The sequence below is a fragment of the Sarcophilus harrisii genome, chromosome 2 (genome assembly GCF_902635505.1).
Source record: "Sarcophilus harrisii chromosome 2, mSarHar1.11, whole genome shotgun sequence".
NCBI lineage: Eukaryota > Metazoa > Chordata > Mammalia > Dasyuromorphia > Dasyuridae > Sarcophilus > Sarcophilus harrisii.
The window spans coordinates 369,105,600-369,127,298 of NC_045427.1; the positions used below are offsets into that span (position 1 = coordinate 369,105,600).

The window sequence follows — 21,699 nt, forward strand, 5'->3', positions numbered from 1 at the left end:
TTTTCCTCAGTCTCTTTTTTAATAGTTCATTTCTTCTTCTTGTGAACTTTAACAAAAACAAGCAAGCAAAAATTCACTATAAAGAGGTTGTAGGTTTCTTAGAAAATAAAATTTTAGTTTTAGTAGTGAGAAATTAATCTGTAATGTTTAGGCTTAACTTCGAGGCCACCAGAGGGCACCTAGTAGGGTTACTGGAGTTTATAACACTAATTGATTAAAAGAGCTTGCTCAATTTACAAAATTAATGTTTTGGGCAATTCCATCTCTCAGAGATTTATATGGTATTGCTAACAAAATAGTAGTTTACATATGCCTGTACTAATTATTTTTAATGGTTGAGTTTTCATTTTACTCCAGCAATTCCTATTAACAGTTTTGTAGACAACTATGCCTGTAACTAAATATGCATTTCCTGAATGATTTTTTATAGTCTAGCAATGCATATTAAATGGTTCCAAATGGCATAATTTCTTCTTTGAAAAGTATATTGAGTGGATAGAGAGTTATCTTCACATATAGCAAAAATTGATTCAGGTCTAGGTATTTGAATACAGCATACTACATGTGACCTTGAAAAGTCACTTAACCTTACTGTAGCCCAGAGCTGCCTGGTTATAAGAAACTCCCAACTATTGTGCAATTCAAAAATCTGCACAGTAGTTGGGAGTTTCTTATACCAATGAAATCACAGGTTCAAATCAATAAAATAAGTAGAAAATTATTAAACTACTAAATCTTCATTTTACTTAGAAAAATAGAGGTTTATGATATATGACTATTTGTTATTAAAGCTGAAATTCTAGGTTCAATTCTAGTATGCAAGAAGAAACATTTAAAAATTGAGTTACCTAGCAAGCAGATAAAATGAAATCACAAGAGGAAAATAATGGAGGGAAAATTTAAATTTATTTGCAAGGTAACACAAAATTCAAAAACTGCATTTAGAATTTAATTTAAATTTAGAAGAATGTTAGAGGGAAAACTGGTATTAATTGGGTAATCTTTAACAAAATGTTAGCTTCCTAATAAAAACAGAGACAAGTTATTCTACTTTGTAAAGATCTATATTGAATAAAATTACTGTTACTGTAGTATGGTTATTAAATCACTTTTCATTTTATATTTTGAACAATGAAGTATAATGTGCCATCTTGGGTTTAACCATATTGTCTCCCACTTTGTGTCATTTCCTCTTTTCTCCTCATAACCCTCCTTCATTTGGCTTTTTGGCTAATGGAATGAAACTTCACAGCATGTTTGGTTTTAATCACTGATATTTCCATATCCATTTTTTGTTATGCTGGAAAGAATATAAGAAATATTTTAATGATGAGAAATAAGCATTTCAAAAAAATCTTGGGATAATTTAGGTAGGATATCCAGTTGAATATTTACATTGAATTTAAGCTTTCTTTGAAAAGGTATGAAAACTTTATTTTAAATTTTTTTTTTGTTCTTTTAAATTATTTTTAACTATGGAATAAACAAGCATTTCCATAACATAGTATAAAAAAGTGATTATATGTGAAACTTTGAATCAAACCGCACAAATTTGCAATTATATTTTCAAATATATAGTACAATTACTACATAAACCTTTTCCCTTTCTTCCCAATAACCCACCATTAGAAATGGCAAAGATAGAGGTAGATTAGAAATGGTAGGAATAGCTATCATTAAACATGAATAGTTTGTGTATATATATATATATATATGTATATATATATACATATATATATATGTATAAACTATTCTTCATATACTTCTACTTATCTGTTTTTTCAGTGAATACAGATATATATCCTTTATAATTAATTTGGGTATCTATAATAGAATAAAATAATTCACTAAAGTTATTCTTAAAACAACATTTCTATTACTGTATACAATGCTGCCTTGGTTCCAGTTATTTTTCTCTTTAGTATAGTATTTCATGCATGTCTTTTATGTTTTTTTTCTAAAATCATTGAACTCATCATTTCTAACAACACAGTAGTATTCTATCCTACTTATATACCACAACATGTTTTTTGGGGTTTTTAAATTTATTTTTTATTTTTAACACACATTGATTTATGAGTCATGTTGGGAGAGAAAAATAAGAGAAAAAGGGAAAAACCAAAGGAGAGAGAAAAAAAAATGGAAAAAAGAAGTGAATGTAGCATGTATTGATTTACATTCAGTCTCCTTAGCTCTTTTTTTCTGAATGCACATAGCATTTTCTGTCCAAAATCTATTGGGATTGCTTTGAAGGTATGAAAACTTAAAAAATAATATATGTATATTCTACCAGATTATAATTTATAGACAAAAATGTCTTATTCAAACCAATGGAAAACTTTAACAGCCGAGCACAGTGCTCTGAACACATCAGGTACTTAATAAAGGTTTTGTTGTATTGAATTGAATGACAAACTTATATTAACCACCTACTGTTTTCAGAGCACTAATTTTCCCCGTTAGGTGAAGTAACTATCCTTGCCCTCAAAGATCTATTGGCAAATATTTGATTTAAACATGAAATATGTACATCAAGTAAAAACTTCATTTCAGCTGGAATCAGGGATGTGCTGGTAAATGTTTAACAACCAGATCTCCTAAAAGCTATGACACACTTTTTTTTTGGGGGGGGGGGGCTGAGGCAATTGGGGTTAAGTGACTTGCCTAAGGTCAAACAGAACTAGGAAGGTTATGTATCTGAGACCAGATTTGAACTCAGGTTCTCCTGACTTTAGGGCTGGTGCTCTATCCACTGTGCTACCTAGCTGCTCCATGACATTTTTTAAGTTTAATCTACTTTATTAACAGTTTCTTTGTCACTTTATTAAGTCTAGTGATGATCAGCAATAACAATTTGTAGACTGCCAGTTTCCAAAGTATAAATGCTCATACTAGTATACAACTGATTTTTAATGAAAATGATCAGAACAATTGTTTTGTTTCCTACAGTTTTGATCATTTGACACTCTTTAATATGAGGGCCAAAGACTGGCCTATTCATTAGGTATATTTCTAACCTTATATTTGATATAGAAATTGTAATTTGGAAAACAGCAGGTTTCAGCATGAAGCAATTTATTTTGTACTAGTTTCCATTGTCTTAATTATGGTGCATAGGTGAGGTGGCTATACTTCATATCTTTTTATTCAAACAGAAATGGTTTTATATTTCTGTGAAAGTTATTCTTATAATCATTATTTGTCAACCATTTCCAGGTCTATATTTTGCAAACTTACTGTATTAATTAAAATTTAAGTGTGGTTGCAAATATTTGAGTTTGTTAACCACCTTTTCAAAGAAATGTAATAGAATTCCTCAACAATTTGATAAAATATTTGTAAATTTCTGAAATTCTTGAAAACGTAATTTTAAAATAACTCTGAAAAAGCATAATGCTTTTTTGGTATATTTCTAGAATTTTCAGAAAAGGTACACTACCATTGAATCTTATCACTTCCCTAAAAGCTTTTGCTAATAAAATTGGAATTAGAATAGGTTTCCTGACAAAGTAAATTATGCCCTTTGTCATTCTAAACTTCTCAATGATTTTACTAGTTATAATTAGAAACAACACTAATAATAATTGTAGCATTTTAAAAGTTACATAAACATAAACTTTTATTTAGTGTCTACTGCAAAAGTGTAATACCATATTTTCCATTTTAAGCAAAGGAATTTTGTTTTAACATGGATTTATCCACAGGCATAAATATTGCCAAAAATTTCAATAAAACACTGGTTTGACCTTTTTCATGAAAATTTCAGTCATCTTTTCTCTTTTAATGGACAATTTTTTTTGATGTGTATGGAGATCAAACCATTTTGTTACATCAAAAATTTAACTTTGTTAATTTTAATTTCCCTTGTTTTAATTCCATTGCCATACTTTAAAAAATATTGGGAATCCTTTATTTAAAAAATAGTAAGGTTCTTATGTAAGGCATTCTTATAAATATTCTTTTTAAAAATTTATTCTACAGAAAAAAATGCTCAGCTTTCATTTTCTTAATGAACATTGCAAATTTATGCTCTTGTACAAAACCTTAATTCTTATTGGATAAAGATCACTGTGTAACTTCAAAAATAAACAGTAAAATGAACATGTCTTTGTTTTGTGATTAAATAACTTATTTTATGTTAATTGAAAGCAAATGGCCGATTTTAAACTTGACTTTTAGTATTTGAAATAGTCATTCATTTGAAATTATCCATAACCCCTTGCTTTTATTGAATATCAAATTGCTTTTTAAAGTGACAGTTATATTTTCCCTTCATTTCACTCTCTTTTTCTCCTTTCAGACAAAAGACAACATGTTGGCAAATGGTAAGCTAGATGAAGATTATGATGAGGAGGAAGATGAAGATCTGATGTGGAGGGTTCCAAAAGAGGAAGTAGATTATGAGGACGATTTCTTAGAGTATGATCAGGAACATATTAAGTTTATAGATAATATGTTAATGGGATCAGGGGCTTTTGTGAAGAAAATATCTCTTTCTCCATTTTCAACCAATGATTCAAATTATGAATGGAAAATGCCCAAAAAATCATCCCTAGGTAATATACCATTTTCATCTGATATTGATGATTTTGATTATAGCTCTTGGGATGCAATGTGCTATTTGGATCCTAGCAAAGCTGTTGAAGAAGATGATTTTGTAGTAGGGTTCTGGAATCCATCAGAAGAAAACTGTGGTATTGACACAGGAAAACAGTCAATTTCTTATGACTTGCATACAGAGCAGTGTATTGCTGATAAAAGCATTGCAGACTGTGTGGAAGCTCTACTGGGCTGCTATTTAACCAGCTGTGGTGAGAGAGCTGCTCAACTTTTTCTCTGTTCTTTGGGGCTGAAGGTGCTCCCAGTAATTAAAAGGAGTGATTGGGAGAACACATTATACCCCAGTAAGGATAATTTCAACAGTCAACAAAAGAATCTTTCAGTGAACTTTGCTTCTATCTCTGTAGCCAATTTACAGTCTTCTTTATATAAAGACTTAGAATATGGCTGTTTGAAGATTCCGCCGAGGTGCATGTTTGATTATCCAGATGCTGAAAAAACACTGAATCACCTTATATCAGGCTTTGAAAATTTTGAAAAGAAAATTAACTACAATTTCAAGAATAAAGCTTACCTTCTTCAAGCATTTACTCATGCCTCCTACCACTACAATACCATTACTGGTAAGGTCTCCTAAAATATAATTTTATTACTTTAAAAATAAAATTCAGTATCAATTACTTTTTGGTTTTGTAGAGAATGATATCATTATGCTCATGAGAAGTGTTTACTTTCTGTGAGAACCAAGCTCTTTGGAAAATATGAAAGCGTTTCTCTTTGACACTCCTGGCATTCTCAATTCTTAGATTTATCAGCTTTTTTCAAACATTATAGTTATGTTTGGACATACCTCCTTTTCACCTCCCTGCTCCAAATTTGAACCTTCCTTATAAACAAAGAAAACGAGTTAAGCAAAAACACTCATGAATAAATAGGCCTGGCAGTTTATATGTTCTAGCTTAGTAATCACATGTCTGAGCAAACAGGGGAGGAGATACATTTTATTTATCTGGTCTTATGCACTTTGATTGCTTTTTAAAGTTGCTCATGGTTGGCTTCCTTTTATTACTAATTTCGTTTACATTATTATAGTTATTGTGCATAATTTTTTTGGTTCTGTTTTGATCTGTGTTAGTTGATCAAATCTTTCCATGTTTCTCTCAGTTCCTCATATTTTCAATTTCTTATAGTACAGTAATATTCCATCTGCTTTTTTTTTTTTAACTTAGCAGAAAATGCTGCTTTTTTTTTTTCCCCCCCAGTGATGAATACCAAAATGTTGGTATCAAATTATCAGATTTGGCAGCCCAATCTCAAGTATGCCATTGCATATAATAGATATTTTAATTTTTATAGATTGTATAAATTACATATCAATCTATATTTTTAAGAACAGAATCATAGCTATTTCTGTCTACCCTTCCTGTATTTCCTTTTCTTCTGTAAACATAATACTATGTTATTTTAGCTAAATCTGTTTTAAGGTGGTAATCTTTTTTTCTTTTGCTCTCCAATGGCCTGTCTCTGGCTGATCTTAGAGAGCCTATTTGTTAACTTTTCCCCTAGTTTTGGAGTTTTTCCCTTAGCTTATTAATTCCTTTTTTCTTGCTTGCTTTTTTTTTCTAGTTATTTCTTTGTTTTCTTCTGAGTTAAATAGTAGAATCCCCCTTCCTCTTCTCTATTTTTTAATTTTAAAAATTGTTTTCTGTTCCTTTTCCTAAAAAAAATAATTTCTTTCCTTCTTTCTCTTTGTTATCTATCTTCCTTTCAATACATGACCCTTCTACTTATTTTGTCCTTCTTTAGTGTCTGTATTCCTCACTGCATTGAAACTTCCTATTTGGGGTTACCTTCCTCTAAATAGCTTCTTTATTATTATCTCAGATATTTTGTCCACCCCCACACCTCCACAATTCCTTTCATTTTGCCATGTTCTCGTCTGAAAAGTACCAATTCCTGCAGGAGATAGAGAAAATATTGTCCCATGGTAGGAACTTTCCTTTGTCCCTGATTGTGCAGTTCATTATTGAACTTTGCTCCCTTCCTCTTGGTTGTTTTTCCTCTCATTTGCCTTAAAATCTGAGAGGTCCGTGTTCTTCTATTTTTTGGTAGTTAGTTGCTCATATTTGGTCAGATTCCTCTTTTCTTGAGAGAATGAGTGTTCTCTTGAAGTATCAAATCCCTGTAGATCATAATCATTGTAAGATATCCATCTCCCTTTATAGAATATCTTCTCTCATAAGACCATTCATCAGCGGTGCTTCCTTTAACTACTAAAACAAGATTCTTTCCCCCTTTCCTCATTTGTTCATTCTTCTATAGATTCTCTATTTTTTTTTTTTTTTTTGAGAGACAATAATAGTGATTTTTAACCTTTGACTTGTTTCGGCTACATCACATATTTTGGTATAAATCTTCTTCCCTTTCATCTGTTTATGCACTTTCCACATTGATTCACCTGTAGGTAGGATGTTGTGAAGTTTAGTCCATGTTATTTTCCACTATCACCTCTATTTGTCCTCTACTTTCAGTATTGTCCCTTTACCTTTAGAAAGAAATCTCTTAATGGTTTCTCTGTTGTTGTTATTCTTGGTGGTTATATTTATTTAACTTTATATTTCTGTTGTCTGGGTTTTTGAGAAGTAAATAATTTAACTACATTTAACTACATTGTATCTTGGAATTTGCAAAATTTTTTTTTTTTAATTTTTCTGGAGGCAATTGTGGATTCTTCTGATCTTTGTTCAGAAGTTATGGGCAGATTTCTTGTATTGTATCTGGCCTTATAGTGTTAAAATTTTTTGTGCTTTCTGAGAACCACATAATCCTTAACTTGTCTATATATATCCTATGTTTGAGATCAATATAGTTTGCTTGTGTGGAGATCGTATTTTCATTTAATGTTAATATTACTTCCTTCTCTTCCATTTTGTGCGTCACTTTTGTGTATTTGTCTCTTATTTGTTTCCTTGGTGAACCTTGCCATAATAAATTCACGTTTTTCTATTCTGCCAATTATTTCTGCTTTATAGGGCACAAATTCTATAATTCTTATTTTTCTTATAAACGATTCAAAAGCACCCTGTGCTGTTCTTTGTCTTACCAGGTACTGATTCATTTTTCTTTTTCTTTCAATATTTATGCATTGCTATCTTAACTCTTTTAGTTAATCTGGTGGCTCCATTTCCTTCTGTTACTAATTCTTTCCTATTGCTTTGTCTGTATCTGCTCAATTTTTTAACTGAATTTTCTTCCTTCTGAGAATGTTTTTTGGCAATTTTAGTCTTTTTCTTCTCCTTAATAGTTGCTTCTAATTCACTTTCCAACTACTTCCCCAGGGGTAAATAGTGATATAATCATGGAGCTGGATCTCAAAGCTATCTTAGCCTCTTCCCATGATGGCCATTTCACAGTCTTAGACCATGCAGACAGTTGAAATTGCTTTATCTATTGTATCTTCTATTTTGGAGAAGCTTAAGAAGTACTGATGAGTAGAGAAAAAGCAGAGAGAATGTCTTGTATTTCATCTTATTGGTCATGTGACCCAGAAATCCTGTGCTTCCCATTAATGCCTATTCAAGATGACTTTATCCATAACTTGGTTCTGTACTTTGGATAGGCTTTATATCCTTTTGTTCTGTCTGATCTTGAGGGCAAGGTATAGAGCTGAATTTGCTTCAAAGACCATCTAAAGTGCTACATTTCACACAAGGCCTTTCTGATCTCGTGATCTGCTAGTCCCATTCCCTAGCCTCTCACTTTTTTCTTACTTAGTGTTTACTTTTATTAGAAAAAAAAAGTGAATATATAGTGCTCATTATGTGCCAGACTCTGTTCTAAGTGCTTTACAAATGTTATTTTATTTGATCTTTACAACAACCCTGGAAGATAAAATTGAGGCAAACAGAAGTTAAATAATTTTCCCAGTGTCACACAGCTAGTGTAAGTGTCTGAGACTGGATTTGAACTTAGGTCATCCTGACATCAGATCCAGGTTATATCCGTTTTGATACCTACCAGGGCTGTTTCATTTTGTTTTTGTCTCCCTGGTGACTGGCACAGATTTGTTGCTTAATAAAAATGCTTTTTGATTGATATTGTCAATGATTCCTGAATCAACATAAACAGAAAGAGACTGTCCTTAGAATATTTCGATTAGCAAGGTCTTGCTCACCCATCAGGGAAATTTAAAAAATCACCATAAGGGTTGAAATGGAACTTGGAATTTGGCTTCATATTGATGGTGTTGGGTGTTTATGTTCATAGAATCCAAAAATGAAGTTGAAATATTCATTGAATATGACTAATAATTATTTAAATGATTTTAGCGAGTTCTAGAAAATATTGTTGATGCTCACTGCTACCACTTCTTTTTTCTCAGAACTTAACCTATTTTCCCAAACCTTAATCCTGTTTTTCAGTCTTGACACTCAAATGAAACTGCTCCTTCCAAAGTTATCACTTATCTCTCAGTTATAGAATCTGATGCTTTTTTTCAGAATCTTTTCTTCTCTTTATATTCTCTCTTGGGCATCTCATGTGTAACTGCTACTAGTCTCTTTCCTGAGCTTCAGTCTTGCAATAGCAATTGCCAGTTGAGTATTTGAAATTACATTTCACCTTTATCATGTTCAAAACCTGATTATCATTATCTTCCCCCGCTACCTTCAATTCTTGTTTCCCAGCTTTATAACCATGGCATTATCCTTCACTCCTCTTCACCCTGTATATTCAATCAGTTGCCAAATGTTGCTCTTGCTAGCGCTATAGAATTTATTGTATCTTCAATTAACACAGCACTTTGTGAACGCAATCTTTTAAAAGCCCTTCACAATCTGATCCTGAGCTATCTCTTCAGCCTCATTGGACATCACTCTCCATACTACATTGTTTGATCCAACTAAATTAGACTTCTGACTATTCCTGATCCATGACACTCCCATCTCCCTCTCCATATCTTTGTTCTTACTTGTAGCCATTGCTATCCTCACCTCTACCTTACAAAATCTCTCTAATTCTTTTCAATTTCAGATTTCAGTTACAGATTCAATTTCAGATCAGGTACCCTATCTACATTGCTGATTTTCCTCCTCCCCCAACAACTAGTGCTCTTCCTCTTAAACTATCTCATATTTAATCATGTTCTATTTATTTTCTTTATGTTTATTCAGTAGTTACATAATTATTGTTTTCTCTCCCATTAGAATTTAAGCTCCTTGAAAGTGGGAAAAATTTCATTTTATGCATTTATATCTCCCATGACTAATGTAGTATCTAACATATGCTGTTTAAGAAATGCTTGTAAATTGATTATTGATTTATTTCCAGTAAGATTACTGGAAATAAAACTGATGGAAAATATTAATCTTATATACAAATTTATTTTTATTCATTATTGAGCCTGAAAACTCAAGATATTTGAATGAGTCTTTTAATCATTTCTAAGATAGTAAAAATGATTTATTATGATAGTTTTGAAAATCCAGTGACAAATTATGTGTGTCACCCACAACTTTTTACTTTCCAAATCTATAAATAGGTTAATTAATATCTAGAAATTGATCTTCCTTTTCCACAAAATGTAACACAGATTATAATATATGCCTGAAAAATTAGAATTGTTCACCCATTGACAACTTGGTCAAGTCCGTGCCTGAATATGTGATGTCAGTAACTGGTAAATAATATTCCTTTGTGAGGTATAATTGAGGTTTTTGTAATTGGTGAAATAAATCACTCATTTTGTAGTATGAACTTTAATTTCCAGTGTCTTTTTGAATATAATCCTTCAAATTAATATATCTTAATGAAACAGCACTAAAGCATATTTTTAAACCCAAAAATCCATGATGACAAGTTCAATTAAGTTGTGGTGTGATGTTGGGTAATTCTTCTCATAAGCAAAATAAGGTGGTGGATTAAATATCCTGAGTTCCTGACTAGATCATTCTTCCTATGAGTATATAAACAAATTATCTTATTATTAAGAAATGCAGCTTTAAGTAACACTAGTTCATGGATTACTGAAAGTTTGTTTTACAGAGAGACAGATTCCTTCTTATGCATACAGATATTTTAAAGATAACATTATGCCTTTTGTTCTGACCTCTAATTATAGTTAGATATTAATTCCTACCGCCCCCAATTCTCTCTGTTGGAAGGTGGGGAGTGGGATGCATTTGTTCTCCCTGGCCAAAATTGTTTTTTAATCACTCAACTCTTTTTAGTGTTTTCATTTGCATTATCGTAGTTGTGAATATTGTTTTACTTACCTTACTATGCATTTGTTCATAAATTTTCCTGTTCTCTTAGTTCTTTATATCTTTGCTTCTTGTATCACAGCAATATTCCATTATTCATACGTTTTAATATACTTAGCTGTTCTCCAAATAAGAAACACCTTCTTTATTTCCAGATTTTTGCTGCCACAAAAAAGTGCCAGGTAGGTAATATTTAAGAATTTGCTGTGGCAACTGATTTAAATTTTTTCCTCTTCCTCACAGATTGTTATCAGCGTTTGGAATTCTTGGGAGATGCAATTTTGGACTACCTCATAACCAAGCACCTTTATGAAGACCCACGGCAGCACTCCCCAGGAGTTCTAACTGACCTAAGATCTGCTCTTGTCAATAATACTATCTTTGCATCATTAGCTGTTAAGTATGACTACCACAAGTACTTCAAAGCTGTTTCTCCTGAATTATTCCATGTTATTGATGATTTTGTGCAGTTTCAACTTGAGAAGAATGAAATGCAAGGAATGGATTCTGAGGTTAGTGATTTTTGAGTTGGTGGTTTGAATTTAACTTCACTATAATGCAGTATATTTGTTATCTTATAGTTGGATGTTTTTATAGCAGCATAATGACCAGGTGAATACCATGGAAGTTAGTGATAAAGGCAGTGAATGTCTTCAGGGGAAATTTTCTAAACTTCTCTCAAGTCTTACAGGTGTGGTGGTCATAGTGCAAATGGCCCAACAATAGAATCTCAGCTTAAGTTCTCTTTTGGAACTTTTATCCTTGAGAACATGGTGATTGGTGTATACTTCATTTCAAAGGACTTTTTCTTACTGTTCTTATTAGGCTTAACTATTTTAAATTCTTTTCTGTCTGCTATGGTAAAAATAGTGACATCCAAAAGAATAAGTGAACATTTATTAAGTGCCTCCTATGTATGGGGCACTATGTTAAGACTTCTTAACTTGGGGGAAAAAAACATAACATTATATAGTTTTTCTTTGCATACTAGTTGTTTTATATCAGCAAAACAATTCTGATTCTAGTTGGAAAGGGAAGATACTCTTTTTGAAAAAAAAAATCATTAGTTTGGTTTTTATGCATCGACATTTGATAGTCTTTTAAAATAACTATAAGATTCACAAGGGAGTGAATTCCCTCCCTTGTCTTTGAGGTGTGACTACTGTTTTAAATTTTTAATAGGAAAAGATACTAAATATAAAGTCTCTCAGATTTTTGTATCTATTCCAGTCTTTTGACAAGTTCTTCATACACCTTCTAATGCTATAAATGAAGTAATTTTCTGTCCTTCCTCTTAGCTTAACCTTTATTTTTTTTGGAAGAGTCAAGAAAACTAAATTTACTCCTTAAATAACTTATATCCTTCTAATTACCCTACCGTTAGTTTCTAGCATTCCCATTTATATCAGTAGAATCAGTCCAGACTGTGGCCTTTTGATACAAAGGCTAATAAATGGGAAGAGTAGATGTTACCATTAATGGAGCCTTTCCATTCCTCGATTTCTTGTCAAGGAAAATAAAAGGACTAAGCACAAATGTGATGTCCTTCAGTTCATTCACATCAGGATCAGCACTCTGTTATATAGCATTATACTGAATGAAAGTTAATTAAAACTCATATTCTTACTTTTCTCATAATTAAAACTTTAAATGATTATCAACATAACTACATTAAGTATTGTGCCAGTATTATTTAGAGTGTTTCATTCAAGACTTTAATTGTTAGAGAATTTGGTAGGATGAAAGGTGGTGATTTGTGCCTACTAGTAATTGAATTAAAATGAGCTTGTTTAATGTAAGCCAGTCACTCAGTAAACATTTAAGTACTTATGATGTGTCAGGCACTATGCTAAGCACTGGGCATAAAAAGAAAGTTACAAGACAATCCTTGCTGTGTCAGAAGTTCAGTCTAATGGGGGAAACAACATGCAAGCAACTATGTACAAACAAATTAAATACAGAATAAATAGTAAATAATCAACAAAGAAAAGACACTACCATTAAGGGGGATCAGAAGTAGCTTGTTACAGATGGTGGGAAGGTGAGTATAGCTTGTGCATGGATGGTGATCTGGTAAAGAACTGAGGGGTTGAGGGATTATCTTTGTGTATTGCTGAGGTGGGGCATAAGACTAGATTAGGTGAAATGAGTAAATTGTGGAACTGTAAAGTTATGATTTTGAAGGAATATCTGTCAACATATATGTTGAAGTCCTCTAATATGAGAGCAGGAGCGGAGGAGAAAAAAAGACCGAGTTAGATAACTGAATTCAATGAAAAAAGAAGCAGGCTGTCTTGGAGATCAAAAGAAGATAATTACTATAATTTTGATTGGATAGTTGATTTTGATTGATTTAGGCATTATATGATTTAGATCAAATTTAATCTAACTCCTTCATATGTAACTTGTATGTAAATTTTTTTTAAAAATCTGAAACTAAAAACCCCTCACAATGAGCATTTCCATATGTACAGTAGATCCCAAAATAAGAATTGTCTAAGAAACTATGAATCTCGATTTCACCACTTGCTTCTTTGTGTGTGTATATATGTGTGTATATATATATATATATATATACACACAGAGAGAGAGAGACATAGATATAGATAGATAGCATATAATAAATTCAAGCTTATATTTTAAAAAATGAATTGTTCTGATTATGCTGTTTTTTGAATTGCTTCTTATATGTCTATGTTTTTTTTTTTTTTTTTTAATATTTCCTTGGCCTTTCTTTTTTTGCTTTTTTTGGAGTTACCACTGGTAGTCTCTTCTATTATTACCTCCCAGCTTTTCCATCTTTTCTCTAATTAAAAACAGGAAAAGTTGGGGGGAAGAAGAGTTCTTTCAACAAATAAGCATAGTCAAGTGAAACAAATTCATATAATGGCCTTGTCCAAAAATCTACATTTCCTTCTGTACCTTGACTCCATCATCTCTGTGAGGAGTTTAATACTGTATCATAATTCTGAAGATTTGGTTGGTTGAAACTTTTTTCTTTATGTTGTTGTCACTTTATTATTGTTTCCTGGTTTTGCTCACTTCATTTTAAATCAGTTCATTCTTCCCAGGATTCTCTGAAATTGTCTTGTCATTTCTTACCATATAATAATTTTTCATTACATGCATGTATTCAGATTTTGTTTATCTTTTCCCAGCTGATGGACATCTACTTAGTTTCCAGTTCTTTGCTTTCTTTTTTTTTTCTTTTAATATTCTCTTTAGGACTTGGAAGTGTTTTATTTATGACTGCTTTTTCTCCTTTTAACCTACCTTTGCCCCTTTCACCAATTTAATCTATTGGTCGAATTTAATCTATTTCTGCTTCAAACTCTATGTGTGTATACATATTCAACATTCTTTTGTAAGGTTCATATGAGAGAGATTTTTCTGGTACCTGTCTCATCCCTCACCTACCCACTCCCAGTTAATTCTAAGAAATAGTCCATTCTACCCCCTTTTTCCTTCTTCTTTTAGTATGTTTCTCTTACTACCTTTTCTTTCCCTGTTTACAACAATGTAAACCTTACTTAACCTGCTGTTGGCTCTTTTAGGGACTATTGCCTGTGACTTTCTGGCTGATGTTTTTTTTGCATTTCTGGGGTTGAAAAAAATAATTTAATGTAATTTTTCATTGGATAACTTGACCATTACTCAATTCAGTATGATTTTTAGGTTTTTGCTTGAGTAGAAATGGAGGATCTAGGTGGGCTATATAACTTTTCAGGCATATTTTAACTGGAAGTACCTTTATAACTGAGTATTCTAAAAAAAATAGTCTCCCTATATAGCAAGAGATTTTTTTTTTTTACTTATTTTAGTTTAATGGGTTTTTTAAATTGCATTATCTACTTTGTTTTTTTTTTTTTTTTAATATGGTACAACATATTTATATTTTGTTTGGGATGTTGAGAAAATTGCTTACCTGTACTGAAATGAAACCTCAAGGAAAATGATTATAAGAAGATTAATTTTAAAAATGTATTATCTTTTGCCCTGATGCTCCATGAAATAATTGTTCTTTCTTTTAATAGCTTAGACGATCTGAGGAGGATGAAGAGAAAGAGGAAGATATAGAAGTGCCGAAGGCTATGGGAGATATATTTGAATCACTTGCTGGTGCCATTTATATGGATAGTGGAATGTCATTGGAAATGGTTTGGCAAGTCTATTATCCAATGATGCGACCATTAATAGGTATTTATTTATTATTTACTTTCAGGAAATGATGAATTGTTATATAATTTATTTCTTGGAACATTATTCATATTATGTTTTCAATCTGCTTGTAGAAAAATTTTCTGCTAATGTCCCCCGTTCTCCTGTAAGAGAATTGCTTGAGATGGAACCAGAAACTGCCAAATTTAGGTAAGAAGAGCCTTCCCATGAAGGTTCAGGACAATTCAGCAGTCATTAAGTTCCCCTATGTGATATGTGGTTCCCCTATGTGATAGTTTACCGAATGACACCAATAATAATAATAATTAATGATTCCTAGAGAGTTAGTGATACTTTTTCATGTAGAGGCTCCATGAATTATTGAAAAGATCACCAAGTAAGAGAGTTAGAATCCCCAGGTGCTGGTTCTGACTCTGCTTTTATGAACAATTCTTGTGGATAAGACACTCCTCCTGTCTGAGCCTGGGTTTTCTCATTTATAAAATTGGTATGATCATATGGTACCATATCTCTATTTATAAGATTTAACACTGGAAGGGACTTTAGATGATTATCTAGTATAATCCCTTTACTTTATTCATGAAGAAACTGAAGCCCAAAATAATTAAGTAAATTGCCTAAAATTCCACATGTATAATAGAAGACTTGATTTTTAACTCTGATGCTTTGATTTTGTAGGATTTTTCTGAGGAAAACGCATCATTAAATTATACCTGTTGGTTTATTTGCAGAGATTTACCATATAAAAATACGTTTATATTTTTGATATTAATATTTACTCTGTTATGGATTGCTAAGTGAAGGGGAGAGAGAGTTTTTGAGAAATTAAACATACTTATTGTTTACAAATGTATGCAACTTAAATTGAGATTTTAATTTTAATGATTTAAAAAAAATTGGCTTTAAAGGAAGTTATTTTAATATAGTTCAGTATTAGTCAGATATTGTGGGTTAATACCAAATCAATATTAGTCTGTATTACTGTAAAATTTTATAGTCACCCAAAAATCAGAATACAGAGGAATTTTATTTGGAAGAGTTCTATCATTTAAACAATCCCTCGCTTGGTAATTTATGTCTAATAGCCCATTTGCCCACAACACTTTTTATTTTTACCATTTAATGCTGAACTAAGGAACCAAGGCAAGATTAAATCTTTCTTTTGTGCAGTCTCCTCAATGACCTAAATATAAGTGATTGCACCTCTCATTAGCAATGTTGGTTTTCTTTTCAGCCCTGCAGAAAGAACCTATGATGGAAAGGTCCGAGTTACTGTGGAAGTGGTTGGGAAGGGAAAGTTTAAAGGTGTTGGCCGGAGCTACAGGATTGCCAAATCTGCAGCTGCGAGGAGAGCACTACGAAGCCTCAAAGCAAATCAGCCTCAGGTTCCCAACAGCTGAGACGCCCACTTGGAAACAAAGAGCAAAACTGAGAGTAAAACACATTTTAAAAAGAATTTTAAAGTTGATGTTGAGAGGAACAAATTGAAGACAGAGTTTAAAGTTTGTTTGAAAACAGAGTAGTAGCAGAGTCAAACATTTAACATGTATAAAAAATGTTGAAACTAATTGTAGTTTTAGTCTTTTGCGCAAACACAATCTTGTCTTCTTTCCTCAATTCTGCTTTGCTTAATCACAAGAGTGCTTTAATGATGACATTGAGCAAGTCTCCAAAACCATTGTTATCAGGTCTTTTGTCAGTGCAGCTTTGCTTAGTGTTAGAAGGCCAGGGAGCATACAACTAAAGCAGTTGCTAGATTTCTATAGTGTGATCTTGAAATTCCTCCATCTGTGCACTAGTGCCAGTCATGAAACAGTTTATAAACCGTACTGAATGATATGGGATGAGAGAAAATAAGTGTGCCAGTCAGTATTGTCCTCTATTTCCATGTTATCTTAGTATCAGATGACGTTCCCAATCATTGCACTTATTAGTTAGGGATGGATTTATAATTGAAATGGCTGGGCTGGCATACTGTTAGAATAAAATTTCAGTTTTCTGATGCCACATGATCTTGCATAGAAAAGGTTCTTGCCTTAAAAAGTAAAACCCTCATGGATGTACTTTTTTATTTCTAATCTTTTTAGAACAAATTTATTTTACATTCCCTATATTTTATCATGTGTCATATGATGAAACAGCTCAATATTTACAGTTCATTAATGTAGCTGAATTATAATACTTTACCTTATTAGTGAACATACATAAATTATTTGAAGAGAAAACACAGAAAATATGGTTAATCTATGGAATTTTTTTAATGCCATAAATACAAGTGGTCTTTGGCTAAATCTTTAATTTCATTGGAAAATGCCAGCTAGATAGTTCTAATTAAGGGAATGTTTATGGGGAAAAATTTTGCCATGGAAGCCAAGCCGTTGCTCTAACAAAATAACCTTAGACATATCACACCTAAAATATGCTGCAGATTTTATAATTGATTGGTTACTTATTAAAAAAAAAAACAGAGCACCTTTACACTTAGACTTCTCATAGGAATTTCTTACTGTGCTTTTCACAATGTTGCATGCGTGTGTCACCTACCAAAGCTCTGCTGTTAAATGCCAGGAAAGTTTGATGTTAGAGATAAACTGCCGTACTTGGGATGCCTGTGATTTAGGTCATTGATTTAGAGAAACTAGCTCATTGTTGTTTCAGTCTATTTGGGGGGGAGGGGAGAGGAAGGAAAAAAGTTGCATTTGTAGGCTTTTGGCCTAAATTTCTTTGATTAGATTTGGTAGGCACTCTTCACTTAAATACCTCAGTTCTTTTATTTTTCTTTTGCATGCATTTTTTTTTTTCTGTTTGGTGCTATGTTTATGTATTATGCTTGAAATTTTAATTTTTTTGCACTGTAACTATAATACCTCTTAATTTACTTTTTAAAAAGCTGTGGGTCAATTTTGTACTCCCACCAATATACCAGTAGAGGTTTGCTGCAATTTTGCTCCATTAATTATGCTTGAAGTTTGAGAAAGCTGAGCAGAGGTATTTGATGTTTTCCAGCACATCAGTCTGAACTTGATGCTTCATGTAATGCTGTTTTTGATGTGTTAACTCACAGTTGAATACTGTATTCCTTGCTTTTAACTGCTCCAGAGAACAACCCCTTTTTGCATGCACACGAAGACAACTGTCAGCTCCAGCTTTCAAAGAAGCCTGAGTGACAGGGTAGATTAAGCTTCTTGGAAATTAAGCTTATTTATTGGATTCAGATGTCTTAAAATTTAAATTGAGATTCTAAATTATTTAAGGAATTTTAAAAACAAATTAATTTTAAGGAAGGTGATTTTAATGTGGTGATTTAAAAAAAAATCTCAACCTAAAATATAGCATGCTATAAAACCAAGTCAAACTTGATCTGTATTACCATAAATTTTTACAGCTGCTAAAATAAGGATTGATATTAATTCTATTCGCATTGGTTATATGTGGCAGTCATTTCAACAATCCCTTGGTAATTTATTAAAAAAAAACTGATGCCAAAAATTAAGGTTTTAGGATAATTTTAAAGAAATGAATAGAAATCTTAATTTTTTAAAACAAATTAATAGAAATTCCATTATCTCCTGGCACTAAGATCAAATGTTTTCAAAGTGACATGACATTGGAGAAAACATTCCTTAGTATCTTTTGTAACATTAAAAAAAAATTAAGTCATTTCAGTTGATATTAAAACAGAATTAGGTCATAGGATTCTCAGGGGTTCAGATTTCCTGCTGCCATCAAAATGTTTTATGAACAGCTATTTCATTTTAGTTGGGGGGAAAAGAGCTTAATTTAATTTGTATCTTGCCTTTCTGAAGCATTCAATCATCCCCTCGTTACTAGGCGAGACTATGACTTAGGTATCTGAAATAGGTATCTTGTGACTGCTAAACTATAGTTCCTGCTGCTGATATGTTTTTGATCTTGTAAATTTCTTCCCAGTATAACCTCATTGAAATGTTTTGCATCCATCTATTAAGACATCACCCTGTGTTGCCATGTAATAGAATCTTGTATTCCCTTCTGTTCATGTGTTTTCAGCGTTGAACAGAAAATACTGTTAAAGATCTGATAGTTTGAGGAATAGTCATAGGAGACTGTTGGAACTAATCTTGAGGGATAGGATCTGCACAGATTCCTTCTGAGAGGATTGTGTGGGGCTTAGTTGGCATGAACCTCCAAACATTTAAATTTTTTTCTTATTTCTATTATACTGTACTTTCAACAGTTCTAACTATGCTGCGTTTTTAATAGCTTTTTTTTTTTTTTTTTTTTTTTTTTTTTTTTGCGCTGTTCTGTTCATGTAGCACAATTAAGCATTGCACTTGGTACCATGCTTTACCTCATTTCAAGGAAAATATGCTTAACAGAGAGGAAAAAAATGTGGTTTGGCCTTGCTGCTGTTTTGATTTACTGAATTTGAAAAAGATAATTATAATGCCTGCAATGTGTCATATACTTGCACAACTTAAATAGGTCATTTGTAATGTCTGTGGCATTTTTACTGTTTGTGAAAATACAACAAAGATGTGTTAACAAAATTCTTAATTATGTTTTTAAATTGTTGGTTATATTTTTATTGTTATGTGAAGTGATTAAAATTAGAATGACCTCTGACACTCCTGTAATTTTCTCTGAACAAACCAATATTTCACATACCTGGTGTACTTAGATTGGTTTCTGAAAGAGTCAAGCGCCTGAAATAATACACCATGTTTAAATATCAAGAAACTCTGGTTCTATTTGTTCAGTTCACATAACAGCCTGTTCTTTCAGCATTGTTACTGGAAATTATGCTGTGACTTCAGAGTACAGAATATAATAGAATTTTAAGCCAACCACAGTACAGTCTCAGAACTCATTGAAAGGCCCAGTTGACTTAAGACTATGAATGCTGAGTTAAGTCTTCAGCTCTTTTACATATAGATGGTGCCACCCAGCTGAGATCCTGAGACCTCTATTTATAGTATACATAAAATCCATCTTCATGGGGCTTTCATATCTACAGAAAGGAAATTCACTTGTCATATTTGTTACCTTATAAAGTGATTTTAAGTATGTTCATATGTGTATATTTTTCAACCACTGATTGATTAATTTTCAGGAATTTATTTCCAAATGAATTCCTTTATTTTATACTGTACATTAAGTGTTTTTAAGTAAGATATGCCATTTTAAGACCAAGACTATTATTAAAAATGATTATCAAAATTGTGGTTACACCAGTAGCAATATGTTGGGAAATTTCCATTGCGGTAGGCCATTATATATATTCCACTAGCTGTTAAAATTAAATTTTCAAAGGTAACTTGTAAATACATTTCAATCATTCATTGTGTCGATTTTTTCCCCAGCCCATTTCCTTGGGCAGCAACCACAGACAATTTTAAATTGCTTTGTCAATTCACTCAATATTCACTGCAGCAGCAGGTTGTGTAGCAAAAAGCGCAAATGTTTTGTGAACAAGAATGGAAAATTGCAGGCTTTTTAAAATTGTAAATAGTTTTGATGTAAAAGATGGTTAAAATCAAGTAGAATTAATAACAAATATAATTTGATGGACAATAAAATATTTACCATCACATGCTGCAGCTGTCTCTAAGGGACATAAAATGTAATTCATTCATACTGTAATCATGCTGCAGAAATTTGCAGTCTGCACCTTATGGATCACAATTACCTTTAATAGTTTTTTTAATGTAATAATTGTAGCTGAGTATATCTCCAATAAAGTTATGGTCTGTTCACTTCGAGTCCTTTTTATTTATTTTATTGAAAGTGCTAACATTTTCAGAATTGAAGTAAGGTATATTTTTGTTTTTATTTAAAGAGCTCACACTTTAAATTTTTTTTTTTAATGCAGATTCAATAAACTGGGTAATTTTATGTCTAAAACTCACTTAAATTAGATAAGGATAAGGATAGCCTTCTAGATGGCCTCTGCAACTAAAGTCTTTCTCCACTCCAGTTCATCCTCTATTCACATATCAGAGTGACCTTCCTAAAGTATAGATCTGACCATGTTACTGCCTTCTTCAATTAAACTCCATTGGCTCCTGAATATCCTTCAGGATCAAATATTTTGAGTCCATTCTATACTAGGGATTGTGTTACGTACTATTACAAATATTCTCTCACATGATCTATAAGATAAGTGCTATTAGAATTTTCATTTTATATTTGAGGAAAATGAAACAGAGAATTAGTATCTCAGGCTGATTTTGATCTCAGGCCTTCCTGACTCCATACCCAGTTCTATCTACTTTGCCACTTCATTACTAAATTTTCTAAAGCACTAATTACTAAATTTTCCTCTATGTAATCTTGGAAGATGAAATAATTTCAGATTTCTTGAGAGTGTCAAAGTCCAGAAATAGGATAAGATGTCTCAGAAGATAATAAGCTACTCTTCACTAAAGCACAGGCTATGTGACCACTTGTTGAAGATATTGTAAAGATTATTCTTGGACAACTTTAGGTTGCATTAAATGGTCTCTGAAGTCTCTTCCAGCTGAAATCATGATCTTGGTATCTTTAATTCTTGAAAAATGATTTATTCAATCTGGTGCAGATGACAATTACTTAGTAATTATCAAAGAAATTAGTAATATGAGTTTGCATTTATTTCAAAATCTTCTGTCTTGTGCTACAAGCAGACAAGTGTATTCTTTTCATTTTATAGATGAAACTAAAGTTTAGAGAGATTAAGTAT

The 21,699-nt window shown here is 31.9% G+C and overlaps 1 protein-coding gene across 2 annotated transcripts in view; it reads left to right on the plus strand.

The window, feature by feature from the left end:
* Positions 1-20,734, plus strand: part of DICER1 (dicer 1, ribonuclease III) — a 95,347-nt gene extending 74,613 nt beyond the window's left edge. The window contains exons 23-27 of one of the 2 annotated variants that reach the window (XM_003756574.4): positions 4,301-5,183; positions 11,064-11,332; positions 14,855-15,017; positions 15,113-15,188; positions 16,234-20,734. In XM_003756574.4, coding sequence (XP_003756622.2) covers positions 4,301-5,183; positions 11,064-11,332; positions 14,855-15,017; positions 15,113-15,188; positions 16,234-16,399 — 1,557 coding nt within the window. In that variant the 3' untranslated portion in view covers positions 16,400-20,734. The remainder of the gene's footprint in view (positions 1-4,300; positions 5,184-11,063; positions 11,333-14,854; positions 15,018-15,112; positions 15,189-16,233) is intronic. The other variant, XM_023504598.2, reaches the window with a different exon arrangement.
* The last annotated feature ends 965 nt before the right edge of the window (positions 20,735-21,699 follow it).